Source organism: Vidua macroura, chromosome Z (assembly GCF_024509145.1).
Source record: "Vidua macroura isolate BioBank_ID:100142 chromosome Z, ASM2450914v1, whole genome shotgun sequence".
Lineage (NCBI taxonomy): Eukaryota > Metazoa > Chordata > Aves > Passeriformes > Viduidae > Vidua > Vidua macroura.
The window spans coordinates 18,754,291-18,770,133 of record NC_071611.1 but is presented as its reverse complement, the minus strand read 5'-3'; the positions used below and the strand labels follow the sequence as shown (position 1 = coordinate 18,770,133).

Genomic DNA, 15,843 nt, shown 5'->3' with positions numbered 1-15,843 from the left:
ATATTGCACAATGGTATAGAATTCCTCTTGGATTTTCTGATGTCTGTGTTGTGTTGTTGTTGCTGTTTTTAAATTACCACAGGAGCCACCAGCTGTCATCCTATAAATTTTATTGGCACTCTGTAAATACTAAATCAGCCTGCTAAAATCAAGCCATGTGCAGTAACAGCTGAGGCTCTGTTATGGGGAGCACATGTAAGAGAGAGGTGTGCACTTTTACTCCCATGATTCTTACAGCTTACAAGCCCCTTGCTTCTTGAGTCTGTTTTCCAGGATTCATTTTTAGCCCAACTGTGCCCCTTGACCAACATACAGAAAGGACATTTTCTGTGCACAGATACATACTGAGCTGAGCAGTCAGCCTTCTCAGCAGTATTCAGTTTCTTGGGTCCTTCTAAAATTTGTTGCTACCACATTTCTGCAGCAGTGCTGCATTGCTCACTTTCTTGTAAACCTTGGTGACATACGTAGAAGACAGTTGTAAACTCTAGAATGAGAGCAGAATTCTTGATGTCATGAAGATCTGCATCATGATGAAAAAAGTCTGTGTCAATGAAACAGCATGCTGAAACAAAACCTTTTGTGGCCCACAAGTCACAATGTGACATACTGAGGATGAGGCTGTAGGTGTTAAAAGAAATTGTGTCTCAGGCTCCATTTTCTCTCTTACTTAATAGCCAGAAAAATCAAAGGCAAGGTATGTTTTCTAATCTGCCTGCCTCAATAGTAAACATGGTGAAATCTCCTGATCCTGCAGCCCAGATAGATTAAATGGGGTACTAAGGTAGACCAGGCAGTAGTCTAATTTAGGGAGTTGATTTTCATCTTGGGCACTTCAGTGGTATGAGGAGTTCTGCTCAGATAGTGTCCAGCTGCAGATGTCCTAGTATTAATTCTTCTAATGCCTCTCTTTCTCCAAGAGTTGCTGTCTAAACACCAGGCAGGACTGTTTGAATGTTCCACATCTCTGCAGTGAGGTGAGTTTGAAAAAGCTTCAGCAGCTACAGCCTTGTTCAGAAGAAGGTTAGCTGCATGCCTGCTCAGTTTGAACACCCTGACTGTGGGCTATAGCCACCAGCAGAATGTCTGATTAAATGACTGGTAAAAGCAGTAGTTAAACCAGGAAAAATGAAAATGCCTCAGAAAAGCCCTTCGAGAAACATCAGGCTTGCCCTTTTTTATTTATTATTGTCGTAATTATCATTATTATTTTTGTAATTGCTATTATTGATGTTATTATTACCATTATCATTATTAACATTAGTAGTAGCAGTAGTAGTAATAGTATTTAGCTTCTGATTAATTTTTTAATTTTCAAGTGAAAATGCAGTTTGCTGATGCCATGGAGCCTGAGGTGCTCTAAACAGGAGAGTTTTGTTCTCAATGAGGATAGTGAACCTTTTTATCAATATTCTTGCATTAGGGTCAGCTACAGAGTCTTTTCATCCCCATTCTTTCTCACTTGAGCAGAAGGAGTGTGCACAGCTGTCAGGGAATGATTTCAGGTGAGCTGAAGTTGGTTGTTACATAGCAGATTTTCAAGGAGTTAGGTTTAGTACAACAGAAAATGCAAAATATTTATAATTCATTACCAGTGTTTTCTGTTCCTACTGGTAAACTGTCTGATGGAGGACCTGAAGTAGCCCCAGTTCCACACCTCTTAAAAATGCTCCATCTGGCACAGCACATACTTCTGGGTACATCGCGCAGGATCTGCTGCTCCAGATGGATCCCTGTAAATCTATGAGGTGGTATTCATCTGAGAATCCTCACAGAGCTAACTGATGTCATTTCAAAGCCTCTCTCAATGATTTTTGAGTGGTCTTAGGAATCCAGAGCAGTCCCAGCTGACTGGAAGCTGGAGAACATTGTCCAGTTTTTAAGGGGAGGACAAAGAACTTATCTTGCAGAAGACAGAAACTGCAGGCTCCTGTCAGTCTCACTTCAGTGCCTGGTGAAGTTATGGTGATTTTTCTGGGAGGTATTGAAAAACACCTGAAGGACAACACAGTCATTGGACACAGCCAGCATGGCTTCATGAGGAAACAGTCCTGCTTGTCAAATCTGATTTCCTTTTATGACAAGGTAACACACGCAGGTGATCAAGGATAGACAATTGATGTAATCTTTTTAGGCTTCAGCAAAGCTTTTGATGCTGTCTCTCACAGGATCCTTCTGGACAAAATGTCCAGCCCACAGCTGGATAAACACATAGTGTGGTGGGTGAGCAGCTGTGCGGCTTTGCGTTCTGGGAACGCGACAGGGGCATGTACAGGGTTCCGGGACTAATGGGATTGCAGGGATGGGGTGACTGGCACAGAAGTTTCAGGAATGAACAGGGGGTGGTTACAGGCCATTGGAAGAGCTCCAATGGCAGACAACCTGGAGTGAACCATCGTGGGGGAAACAGGGGTGTACACAGGCTAACTAACATTATAAAGCCCCTAATCTGAACGCAACCCAGGATGCAACACAGCTGGCTCACAGGCACAAGGGGTTACAGTGAATGGGGTGACATTGGAGTGGGGACCTGTCATTAGTTGGATTCCATCCTTGGCCCTTCACTCTTCAACATCTTCATGAATTACTTGGATGCACAACTGGAAGGGATACTAACCAAGTTCCCAGGTGATACAAAACCAAGAGGAGTTGGTGCCCTTGAAGGCAGGGAGGCCCTGCAGAGAAGCTTTGACCAATCAGGGGTCTGGGCAATCACCAACCATATGAAGTTCAACAAGAGAAAGCAGTGCCATGGAAAGGGACCTGGGGCCCTGGTCAGTGAAAAGCTGAACGTGAGTCAGCAGTGCCCTGGCAGCCAGGAGGGCCAACCCTGACCTGGGAGGCATCAGCATCACCAGCTGGGCAAGGGAGTAGATTGTCCTGCTCTTCTCTGAGCTGGGATGGCTTCATTTCAAGTGCTGGGGGCAGTTTTGGTCACCTCAACATGAGAAAGATACTAAGTTATTAGAGAGCATCCAAAAGAAGCCAGTGAAGATGGTGAAGGGTCTTGGAGGGAAGGAGCCCTTATGAGAAACAGCTGAGGTCACTTGGCTGTTCAGCCTGACTGAGGAGACTGATGGGAGACCTCATTTTGGAAGACAACTTCCTTGTGAAGGAAGGGGGAGGGATAGACACTCTTCTCTGTGGTGACCATTGACAGGACCCAAGGGAATGGTCTGAAGCTGTGTGAGGGGAGGTTGAGGTTAGATATTAGGAAAAGTTTCTTCCCCCGGAGGGTGGTTGGGCATTGGAACAGCTCCCCAGGGAAGTGGTCACAGCAGCTGTGTGACAGCTCCAGAAGTGTTTAGACAACACTCTTAAGGCACATGGTGTGACTCTTGGGGATATCCTGTGCAGGGTCTGGAGTTGGACTCAATGATCCTTGGAGGTCCCTTGCAACTCAGTGTATTAGGATTCCAGACATGATTATGCAGCTGTCAGCTTCTGTCTGAGTAAGGAATCTTGTTTTGCTCTTGCAGCAAGGAATGAGTGAGTACATTTAGGAGAAGGCACCGCGAGCAATTTCACCACCTGCCAGTAAAAGCTAGTCAGCTGAAAGCCATGGGGTTAGTTGTGAATGTTTCATAGGTGGTGAAAACAGTACCAAGCACAGCATGAAGTGCAGCTTCAGAGAGCTTCATTCTTTTCCCTGGAGTATATGGTTGTGTAGAATTCAATAAGAATTTTATGTAAACCTGGTATTTGATGTATTTACAGGCATTAAAGCTGATTGCATTAAATCCACACTTAAAGGAGTAGTCTGGACTGAAGATTTATTTTGCTAAAGCAGTAGGAAAAAAACAGCACTTCAGTTATTTTCTACACAAAGCACACCCATTTGAAAAGGAGACAGTGGGACAAATAAAAGGGCAGAAGTGTAGAAACTCTCTTGGAATTGATTAGAATTTTCAGAGAGCTCTGCAACTATAGTCTTTTTCTGTAAGTAGGTTTGCACAAAGAGTGCTCTAAGGTAGATCACATTAGCAGCACTTATATTGTCAACATAGCTGCACTGGAAAAGCTTTCATTACAGAGCGCATGCAAGCTCTGAGCAGACACAACTAGGTTTTGTTGCTATAATGTTACTACTGAAAGCATCTGTATAGTGATATGGATCACACTCCTCACCTTTCTAATCCACAGTGTTCTGGTTGTAGACGCAATCATTATGCCCAGAGGGCAAAATCCCTATAGGCCCTGGATAAAACATATTCCTAATTTGGATTTTTTAAACGCTGAGAAATCTGATCCAATTAGCACATTGATTGATTTTCCAAAATACTGTGCTAATTACATGCAACCAGTCATTGCTAGGTTAATTAAACATGCATCCAAAAAACCTACAGCACTAATATAATTAGCAATTACTACAGCTGTCCTTACCTCTTTTCACCTACTTTTAAGCTGTGCAAAATCACACTAAGAATGTTGTCCTGCAAACTCCTTACATGAATAGCTTTCTTTGCAGTAAGGCACAGAGAAGAAGATTTAAAAATTAGTCTGAATACTTTGCAGTCCACAATATAGCTTCGATTCAGACATCCTCATGATAAGCTCATGCTATATTCATGAGTTTTTTCAAAATTACAAGATTGAAAGATTTTTCTTTTTAATTGATGTGATTTTATTGGGAGTGTATGTAGATCCTACCTTCAAGTGGTTGCCTGCAAACCTAAAAACATACTTGTATTTCAGAAAACAGGAAAAAAAATCTGGATGAATATTCTTATATATTCAGACAGCTTTAAAACATGTCAAAAATTCTGAGTAATACATCTCAGAACACTTAGCTTTTTCAGATTAAAAAAATCATCAATAAAGAGAGAAAGGTTGAGAACTTTAATGCTGTGTGTACTTTTCTTCCTTAGGCTTGATTAAATATATACACCGATTTTCACACACAATACAGGGATTATAACACCTTGATAGCTAGTTACTTGAAATGGCATCATATATAGCATATAAACAGCCATATATAGTTTTCACATCAGTGTTTCATATAAAAGAATGGAGAGAAGACTTGCTTGAGTTTTAGTACTAAATTTTTATTATTTAATTTTTTTTATTATTTAAAAACAGGTTTATATGTAATGAAAGGTAACTATATAGTAATCTTTAGTTCGTTCACTGCAAGTGACCTGAAAAACAGCTTCACACCCAGTATCAGAATATAATTCAGATGCAATTTTTAGGAAATTCCAAAGCTGTGCTGCACATGTTTTCTGAAAGAACATTAAGATACTTCTAATTCCATTGCAGTTCAAATACAAGGAATCATTTACCCCAGTCCTTGAATTTGACCTTGAATAAGCTAAGTCAATAGTGATTTCCAATACCCTGAAAAAGAGCTTGGACAGTTTAACAACAGGGGCCCAGGTCTGAGAGCAGATTTTCAGAGGACTGAAAAAACTGGCATAGAGATATGCTGAACTCTTCTGTTGGAAGCTGATCTCTGTCTGGTGTGCCAGGTCTGGTGGAGAAATCTAGGGAGAAGCAGCTGGAGAGAGCCAGAAAGCCAGCAGTTCAGCTAATAATCGCTAGTGCTGTGTTGCCTAGCAGTAGACTCCAGTGCTTCCTAGCAGGGCTTTCTCAGCTTTTCCTGTAAAGTTATTAAGGTATTACTATAATGGTAAAGTCATTCTCAGATTTGCTGTCACACAAATGCCTTTTCTGCTTTAGTTTAAGAGTTGAGAATATTATTTAAATTTTATCATAGATTCAGTGACAATGTAAATATTCATCAGACTAGAAAATGTGCATTGTCTTTAAATAATTTAAATAATAGTGAATTTAAATAATAACAACAGTGTATTTATCTGTGATGTTTTCTGTAGGAGTATGGCATTTTTTATTTTTTCTCCTTCTGCAGTTGAACACTTTAAGTAAAAATAAAGGTACAGAGTGAATGCAGGCATGTGGAAAAGAGAGAAAGTGATTTCTATGGCAAAATATCCCTTGCCATTATTTATTGGTGTAAATTGTGTGGTATATGTGTGGAACTCCAACTGAGATCAATCAGTATGACATCAGCTAGTCACAGCTTTCTATGTAACTCAAGTCCATTTATGTTTTACACACTCCAGCCATTATCTTGCTGTAAAAGTAGACCTGTTTTTGTAGGGAACAGGCTAAAATCTCATCTTTGTTGCTAATAGAGCTATATTGGCACTCCTCACAAGCAAAGGCAAGGAAAACAAGTCATCATTCAGGTTTTGCACAGATAAATCATGTTAATTCAGTCTTTGGTTAGTAGAAGCCTAGAAACAATGATAGGAAGGGTAAAAAATTATTAAAGTTTTCCCTTGTTAAATTAAGACCTTTATACATAAGCCCAGTAATTTTACCTCATTTTCCTTAACAGCTGCAAGGAAACATTTGTTACACTTTAGGTAAAATTATTGTTGAAACAGAGATCATGTAGAAAGTCTACATTTTTAATGTTTTTTTTTACTAGAGTGATGACAACTTGTTTGAATTTTTTCATTGTAAATTCTTATGATCAATTAAGAGGTACTTCGCGCAAGTTAATTGTGCTCATGTACATTTTCATACAAGTCTGACAGTAGAGATCCAATCACAGGGTCTTTAATCTTCCGACTTTCACATTTACACTCTTCTACAATCATGATTTCTTTGACCACTGGAACAGAATCAGTGCAGTTGAGATCCAGGCGCTTCATGGAGAACTTGCTGGGCAAGCAACGAGAGCAAAAGGTATAAAGATGATCTTCTGAACCAGGAACATGAAAAGAACTACATTTTCCAAAACACAGATTATTCTGTACTGTCACCTTCTCACAGCTGTTATGAGTAACACCCTGAAACAGAAAGCAGTTTAATGTTTCTGATGCAGAAATGGCCCATGGAATTTGCTAGAAGGCATGAGCAAAAAAAAAAAAAAAAAAAAAAAAAAAAAAAAAAAAAAAGGAAAAAAAAAGGAAAAAAGCTACAATGTGACAGAATGGCTTCATCTATGCATGGGACAATTTACCAGTTCTCTGAAATTCTTAGCACAGAATTAGACATAAGCATCAGTTTTATAATTAATACAGGAGAAAAAAATCCTTGCTTAGGCGTAAGAGAACAACCAGCTTTTGCTGTAAATACTTGTCCTAAGAGTCTGAATATGCACACACACACACATCTGTGTGTGTCTGTGTATACACATACATATGTATATTTATACATACATATATATAAAGAGATCATAATTCAGATCTACAAACAGTCGAGATGTATATTAATTGGATGGATAATTACATATCAATTTCCTGCCTGTTTAGACCATGTCTAAATATCTGTGCATAAAAATAATAAATAACTCTATAAAAATTGAATCTGCGGCTTTCCAGTGCTGCAATTTAGTTGCCTCATCAGACTAAACTTTTCATCTGAGTCTTTCAGCCATTTTGAGCAAGTTTTCTGAAGCCATTTGACTAAGCCACTTAAATAACCCATTTCCCTTTAATTGCTGATTACAAGAGACCAAGGGAAAGGTGTGTTTGTTGATCTTGGATGCTTGTTCTTACCTGGGTGAAAGGCAGGGTTCTGCAGTTTTCTTGGTGCATTTCATTGGTCTTGATTGGCAGGACAACCTCTTCAGATGCTGAATTTTTCTTTAACATGAAATGGTCCCAGAATTTCTTGGCATCTTTTCTGTAGGGAAATTCAGACCCTCTCTTGCTGGAAGAATGGGGTGGAGAGAGGTTTTCCACAGGAGAGGTATCTCTGGATGAAACCCAGGTTCTTGGGTTTTGGTCTGCATGGAGTCCTGCACTGGGAAGTATGAATCTGGACATTTTTTTATCCTCTTTCTTCTCACTTCCAGATGCTGTCTGTGGAATTGATACAAAAAAGCTTGGTACTTTCAGGGTCTCTTCAGCTCCTACTGGGTTCTCGCTTACCAGCTCAGGAGAACTTTGGCTTTCAAACAGATTTTTGTTCAGGTAGAGAAAGTGCTGAAATGGCCTGCTGCTTTTCCTTTGCTGTGAATTTCTCTGTAGCTCTGTGGCTCCAAGACATGAGAGTACTAACATCTGAAGGAGAAGCAGTGACATGATCCTGGAAAGGGCTACCCTGTAGACCTGCTGCTATTGCAGTGAATGTAGTATGCTAGCTTTATACAAGAAGAGATTATGGCAGAGGAGAGGAGGGCTCGGGGGAGACCCTGGTGGGGCTAATTGCATTCATTTACTGTAGATTACAATTATGATAGGGAAGTTTGTGCTAATGAAACTCTGCTTTCAATCTGAGTTATGTGTATTAGAAGCTCCTATCTAAAATCTAGTAACTCAGGATGTTGTGGAGGATAGAGTCAACAGGAGGAAATGTTTGAATAAGGTGTCTAGTTTAGGCTGAGGAATTAAGTAAACATTTGAGGTTGTGTATTAGAATGTTCAGTGTGGTCTCCATTGTTTATTTTGACTTTCCATTCCATACAGCCAGAGACTGTCAAAACAGGGACAGTGTTATTTCATTACAATAGGAAAAGGCAAGCTGATTAAAGTTTGCTGAAACAGTAGGCTCAATCTGGAGACTGTTTTCAAAAGTTAAGTCTAACTTCGGACTTTCAGGTTTGGGGTATGACCTGACTGCATGACTAACAGACTGCTGCTCAGACAGTCAGAGGAATCAGTCTGGAAGCACTAGCCCTGTCTTCATCTTCCTCACAGCAGGTTTGCAGCTGGAGTGCAGACATGTCACCAGCACAGAGCAGAAAGTCTCAAGGTGAAGAAAATCTGCTTCCTGGGTTTTCAAAGATTATCTTACAATGCCACATCCTGTTCAGGCACCAAAGCCACTCCAAACATCCTATAAAGTGATAATGATAAATGAATATTTAATAAAATGTGTTAAAAATAGATATTTATGATTCTAGCTATCAAAGTCTCAATAGAAATACCTAAAGACTACTAGACCTTAAAACAGACATCTTTTGCGTAATTATCATTTTATGCAACATGTAAGAAAAAATAATCTACCAGAACAGCATATAGAGAAAAGTTTTGGGAGAAGAAAAAGTTATTTTCAATAAACATTGCAAATAGTGATACTAATCAAAATACAAAAAATAAATTCAGATAATTTGCCATTTAGGTACACTAATCTTCACACTCCTGTTTCTACGAAACTCTTATCAGTAGACTCTAAAGTTTGTATTCTTGAAAAATTGTGTGTACTAGATATATTATATTACTTGACTTTAATTTTCAGGGAATTAAGTTCTTGCCTCAAGCTGCACTTTGAATCCACACACCATATTTGTGTTCGCCAATAATTTGAACTGAAGCAGTTGACTTTTGTAGCTAAAATACCTTGTATCTGATATGTACTGGTAACAGTCACTCAAAACTATTCAGCAATGACAAGAACATTAAATTTTGAGTTTTCCTTCTTTTCCTTTCTGTTTTAGTTGCTGAAGAGCCCAAGGACTGGGCTGATTCAGACCTATGTTTATATTGTACTATATTGTATTATATTGTATTATATTGTGTTATGTTGATGCAGAGAATCTAACACATTTGGCAATGCCTTTCAAACATGAAATTTGGCTTTTTGAAGCAAGATATGTATTTGCAGGTCATCTAAGGATGACCTGATAACGCACAGATGAAATTAAGATGAAATTAATTTACAATTAAGTTAATTGTAGAACTGGAATGATTTGGCTTCCCAGACTATGTAAACTAAACTGGCCTGGGTTATTCCCTGGGTTATATTATTACTGGCAGAGTAACTGTTAGCAAGGAATGTATAGAAATCTTCATATTGACATGTATGTAGAGATGCTTTGCTGCTAATGTTACATTGTAGTGCATTGGCAATGAAAAAACCTCTTCAAGATCAGAATCCACTCCTGGTACACACTGTTCTGTCCTGTAACATACAGCAAGAAGAGAGGCCTTTGAGACCGTCAGATGTAAATGCACAAATTATTATTTTACAGAAGGGTAGAAGATTTCAGAAGACTGAAGCAAAGTGGTGTCAGCAAGTCACTCTGCAAGCTGCTCTGCAACCCAAAGGCTGATAAAAGAGCTCTCTTCACTTCTAGGTCGAGCTAGTTCTAATTCCTGGGGTCAGGATGGTGTTACCAAAGATCTGATGAGATCAAAAATCAGCATGCCTGGTTCTGCTAAGAAAGTCTAACACTGTTCCTTCATGCCTATAATAATATGCTATGACTGCTTTCCAAGAGGCAAAACTGGTAAGATATGGGACGTGGTACATCTGGGCGTGGTTTGTTCAGTATCTAAATACTACCATAATCCGTTTTGAAGGTGGCTGCCCATATAACCATGTAGAGGTAGCAGGTCTCTCCTCAGCCTCTCTGCTTAGGCAAGAGCCTGCATGCATTACAGGAAGGTGTCTCAGCTCAGACAGCAAGCTCAGATAGTCATTCTGAAGTTAAAAATAGCAGGCATTTGCAAGTCTCTTTGTGGTGACATTGACTGCATAGACTAGTAATTGACTACAGGCATTGGACTGGGCACATAATCATTATGTTCCAAACAGACCTAATCTCAGCTTTCTACAAAAAAAACACAATGTTGTTTCTTTTCTGAAAACTTATTTTCCTGCCCAATTACCCTTTCATATAAGCATAACATGTTTTCACTGTTTTCTGGTTATTAAATCTTAAAACTATATGCAGCAGTGTCTTCCAAGCAGGCTTTAGTTTGCTTTCATAGTAGCAGTTTATTCAGGACATTCTGTTTTCACTAGAAATAGTCACTGTGAATGTTTGCCCATCCTTTTAAAACTGTCAAGTCTATAGATGATGAGTGCTATGCAAATGCAAAATGGGATTATTCATTTGTTTCAAAGCTGGGGTTTATTCAGTCATTAATGGACATTATCTGCACTGCCAGTTGATGTCTAAAAATAATGCTTGGGCAGTGCTTGAATTACTTGCCTTCTGTTGAGCTAAATAGACTCATCATACCATGATTGATAATAAAATCATTTAGATGGATTTTATATATACAGTCCAATTCAATATCTTGTAGTTTTCAAAACACATCTGGATACAACACAAACTTGTATCCAGATATATCTTTCACAGACTCCATATGAAGACCTCAGAACTAATGAATTATCACTATGCAGTTCATTCTCCAATAATTGTACTTATCAAAGAAGGCCATCTGTGGTCTTTGTTTTACTGAGTTTCACAGAAGCAGATCACATACAGGCCTCATGGGAAATTTTTAATTCTAAAACCAAGAGTTTGTTAACAAGGTATGAGATGAAAGAACAGGGAATAGGTTTGTTTAGTTTTGTACCTCCAACCTTAGTTACTCTTCATCGTGAACTACCCTGTGTTTCCACTCCTCTGTTGCACCATTTCTTTCTCCATTCATTTATGTTTTCCTCTTAACATTTCTCAGTCTCTTTTCTGTGTTCTGGCAACAGAACTAAGAACAGCATTAAGTTTCATACAGCAGCCAAAATGAAGGCACTCACACTTTAGAATGCTTTTTTATGTCTTCACTGGGTCTAGGATGAGCATCCTTTCACTTGTATTGGACCATGTTGTCCTGGCTGTAGGTACATACACAGGACACAATGGGTGGTTCTGTCTCTGAATGGTACTGGCACGTAGGTACTGCCTAATTGACAGTATATCCAATTCCAGACCCAGCCTGAGGAGTCCTCTTGGGTATGTAATTGATAGCAGCAGATTGCTAAGGCATGGGACAGGGAGAAAGACACTGAGAAAACCTATGGGACAGGGAAAAAGGAGTCTGGGCAAAAACTTCAGGAAGCTACATCTTCCTAGATTGTTGTGAATAATTTGAGAGAGACAGGTTATTCACTGACGAATTTGACACCACCACCAAAGTTTTTGTAATATAATCCAAGGAAGATGCACACAAGCTTTCTTTAGTTAAAATAAACATACATATAAACTTCCCATAAAATTTCTTCTATATGCATAAAACTATATTCTTTTGTTCACTCTGATTATACGCAATACTTCACATACCAGATTCTTAATCACAGAATCACCCTTTCAGTCATTAGGGTTGACAAGGACCTCTGAAGATCATCCAGTCCAAGTCCCCTGCCAAAGCAGGATCACCTAGAGCAGGTGACACAAGAAGGCATCCAGGTGGATTTTGATTCTCTCCAGAGAGGGTGACTCCACAGCCTCCCCAGGCAGCAGTTCCAGTGCTCTGCCACCCTCAGTGTAAACAAGTTCTGCCTCATGTTGAGGTAGAATGTCTTGTGCTTTAGTTCATGGTCACTGTACTTAAACCAGTTGCTGAGCAGCACTGAAATGATTCTGGCATCATCCTCCTGACACCCACCTTTGAGATATTTCTATGTATTGATGAGATCCCCTCTCAAGTCTTCTCCAGACCAAACAGTCCCAGCTCCCAGAGTCTCTCTCCATGAGAGAGAAGCTCCAGACCCCTGATCATCCTTGTGGCTCTCCACTGGACCCTCTCCAGTAGCTTCTTGTCTCCCTTGTGCTGAGGAGCCCAGAACTGGACACAGCACTCCAGGTGTGGCCTCACCAGGGCTGAGTAGAGGAGGAGGATCACACTCTTCCCAATGCACCCCAGGATGACATTGGCCCTCCTGGCCATGGGGGCACTGATGGCTCATGGACAGCTTGTGATGCACCAGCAGTCCCAGGTCCTTTTGCACAGAGCTGCTCTGTAGGAGGGCAGCCCCAGCCTGTGCTGGCACTTGGGGCTGTTCCTCCCCAGGTGCAGGACCCGGCACTTGCCCTTGTTGAGCCTCATCAGGTTTCTCTCTGCCCATCCCTCCAGCTGATCAAGGTCCCACTGAATGGCAGCAGAGCTTTCAGGTGGATCAGCCACTGCCCCCACTTTAGTGTCACCAGCAAACCTGCTGAGGGTGCATTTGATCCCTTCCTCCAAGTCATTGACAAGGAAGTTGAATAAGATTGGTCCCAATACTGATCCCTTGGGGAACACCACTGACTGCAGGCCTCCTGCTGGACTCTGCTGCACTGATCGTGACCCTCTGAGCTCTGCCTTCAGCCAGTTCTTGGTCCATCTCACTGTCCATTCCTCTAATCCACATTTCCTGAGCTCACCTATGAGGATTTTATGGGAGACAGTGTCAAAAGCCTTGCTGAAGCTCAGGTAGACAACATCCACTGCTCTCCCCTCATCGACCCATCCTGCCATGCCATCACAGAAGGCCACAGATTGGTCAAACATGATTTGCCTTTGGTGAGTCCACCTTGACTACTCCTGATGACCTTCTCTTCTTTTATGTGCTTGGTCACGGCCTCCAGAGTGATCTGTGCCAATACCTTTCTAGAGATGGAGGTGGGGCTGACTGGCCAGTAGCTTCTCAGGTCCTCTTTTTTGCCCTTTCAGAAGATGGGAGTAACACTGGCTTTCCTCCAGTCAACAGGCACCTCTCCTCCATCATTTTTCAAAGAAGATGCAGGGTGGGTTTAGCAACAACATCTGCCAGCTCCCTCAGCACCTGTGTGTGCATTGCATCAGGGCCCATAGATTTGGGGTTTTATCTGCCTAGCCAATCTCTAACCAAACCCTCAATGGCCAAGGGCAAGTTTTCTTTTTGCCAGCCTTCCTCTCTTGCCTCCAGGGTCTGGGGTTACTCATGGGGATACATTTGTCTTGAGCTGGCAGGAATGCTGAATACAGACCCGCTCTCCTGGACTCCCTTGTCTTCTATACCTCTAAACCATGGGATTCCTCCTATTAGATCCTGGTGATTAGGACTACTTCTGATTGAAAACAATACATTACCTCAATGCCAAAAAAAAAAAAAAACAGCCTTGAAAACAAGAGCCTATTTTGTTCAAATCATTTAAGTGTACTGATACTGAGAACAGTATTTAAGTAACACAGGGTAGCAGAGTTATCCATACTACAGTCAATATAAGGTAACAAGGGAATTTCCTCTGAAGTAGACTGACGTTTTTGAGGGACACGGTCTTTTTTCACATCCTTCTTTAAATCAGGAATCATATTAAAATTCATTTTTATAGACTGGCAGTCTTGTTTGGATTCATTCTCCTTCTTGTATATCTGCTTACAGACCTATATCTTTTCTTAGATTTATTTCTCCAAATAAACAGCATTTTCTCTTTTATGTGTAAAGTCATGGTACAAATGTCCTTATAGTATTCACTCAAGAACAGGCCCAAACAGAAGAAAAAACTGAATTCAGAAGCTGATTAGGCCAAACATCAGGTATATTGTAAATATAAATTATTTATCTATATTTGTATATCATTATATTAAAGTATATAAAATATTAATAACTATAAATAAATATAAACAATGTAATATTAATATATAATATATAATGTATAATTTTCTATAACTATATCATTATATTATAAATTTCTATTATTTGTATTAATAACTAAAGTTCTTATCACTAGAAAATAAGTTTTTGTGCAATTTTGAAATTAAGAAATCCATATTCACCAATGTATATTTTGGGGTTTTTATTAACACAAATTACAGAGTTAAACATGACAATATATAGAATAGAAGAATTACCATAGCACCAATCTTGTGATGTCAATAATGCAGAATCACAAGTATTCACTGAATCTTATGCATAATTCTCTCAAAGTTATTTTTATAATTTGAGTGAATAAAGACTTGAAGACATTTAATAAAGTATCCATGCGTAGCAAGAAGATCTGGAAAACTTTTCCAATGTTTTTCAGGCTAAATACTTGATATATATAAAGTTAGTAAAAATTCAAGTGTTTTAGAATACTTTGGTTCAGAATAAGTGCTCCTGTGACTTGTGGCCTATCCATTTTTTTCACAATCATTGGCTTTGAGTTAACTACCTCCCTGTCAAATTTGTTTGAAATACTGACATATTTAAAAGATATTTGTCAGGGAGTGAATGTGGTTAAAAGTGACAAGCACACACAGTGCTCCTACAGCCCACTCCTTTATAGAAATCTAAGGTAACTGCTAGGTTCTTTTCACTTAGCATCTTGGTTCTGTTGCTCTTGGGTATGGCTTTATAGATAGTTCTAGTGAAGTAAATCCTTTGTTATCCAGAAAATGTGGCATCCATATGTGAACACCTGAATTTACATGCTCCTTTTTCTTACTTTCAGCCTTTTGAAATACTCTTCGTACTGCTGATCCCCTAAATACTCATTTTTCCTGGAGTTTACTCAGACCCTAATTCAAAAATGCTGAAGATGAAAGAATCCCCAAAGCTCCTCATTAGGAGCTGTAGACCCATCCATTATTAAACTTCTCAGAAGCCATAATTTCCTATGTCAACAGAAAAAAAAAAATTATTTGTGCTTTCTCTGATTTGTTTTGTTCTTTGAACTCCAGTATCTAATAATGAAAATAAAAGATGTAAAGATCTGTGAAAAAATACCTATTTAAGAGCAGGAAAAATAAAATTTATTAGATGTTTAGAACAGTTAATTGTATTGGAGAAAAATTCAGCAGCCCTTCAGGGCAGAAATATACATGCTCTGCAATATAAGAATTTTAGTTTCATTAGTGTATTGTGTTAGATATAACTAAGCCAGTAAACTCATGCAGTTTGCACAACTAAAAATCTTCATACGCTGGAATAACTTTAAAGTAGTTCAAATGAAGTACGGAAAAGGGAAAATTTCCTCTACTCTCACAAAACCAAACCTGAGGTCACTGTTGTGTCAGACAGTGTGAGTCATTTATTAGCTACTGATCAAGTAACAAGCACCTTTGTCAAAATCCCCACTCTGTTGATATTATTAATTTATTAAATAATTGGAAGAGGTATTTGAATAATCTCAGTTGGCTTTATCAAATTAGCACCAATAAATTCTACATCTTTTATTTTAGAAAGGCTCTAAAG

At 39.3% G+C, this 15,843-nt stretch overlaps 1 protein-coding gene across 1 annotated transcript; it reads right to left on the bottom strand.

Annotated features, from left to right (window-relative positions):
- Nucleotides 1-6,524: 6,524 nt before the first annotated feature.
- On the bottom strand, nucleotides 6,525-8,057 carry CER1 (cerberus 1, DAN family BMP antagonist). Its single transcript, XM_054004201.1, has 2 exons — nucleotides 7,530-8,057; nucleotides 6,525-6,818 (listed from the first exon to the last, which is right to left on the bottom strand). The coding sequence occupies exons 1-2, from the start codon at nucleotides 8,055-8,057 to the stop codon at nucleotides 6,525-6,527; spliced, it is 822 nt and encodes a 273-aa protein (XP_053860176.1).
- Between the last annotated feature and the right edge of the window lie 7,786 nt (nucleotides 8,058-15,843).

Bases quoted from the DNA above. Each gene is read 5' to 3' on its own strand.
- CER1 (XM_054004201.1), bottom strand. From the start codon at position 8,057: ATGTCACTGCTTCTCCTTCAGATGTTAGTACTCTCATGTCTTGGAGCC. The intron at 6,819-7,529 runs GTAAGAACAAGC...TTTCTGTTTCAG, and splicing joins GAACCCTGCCTTTCACCCAG to GGTGTTACTCATAACAGCTG.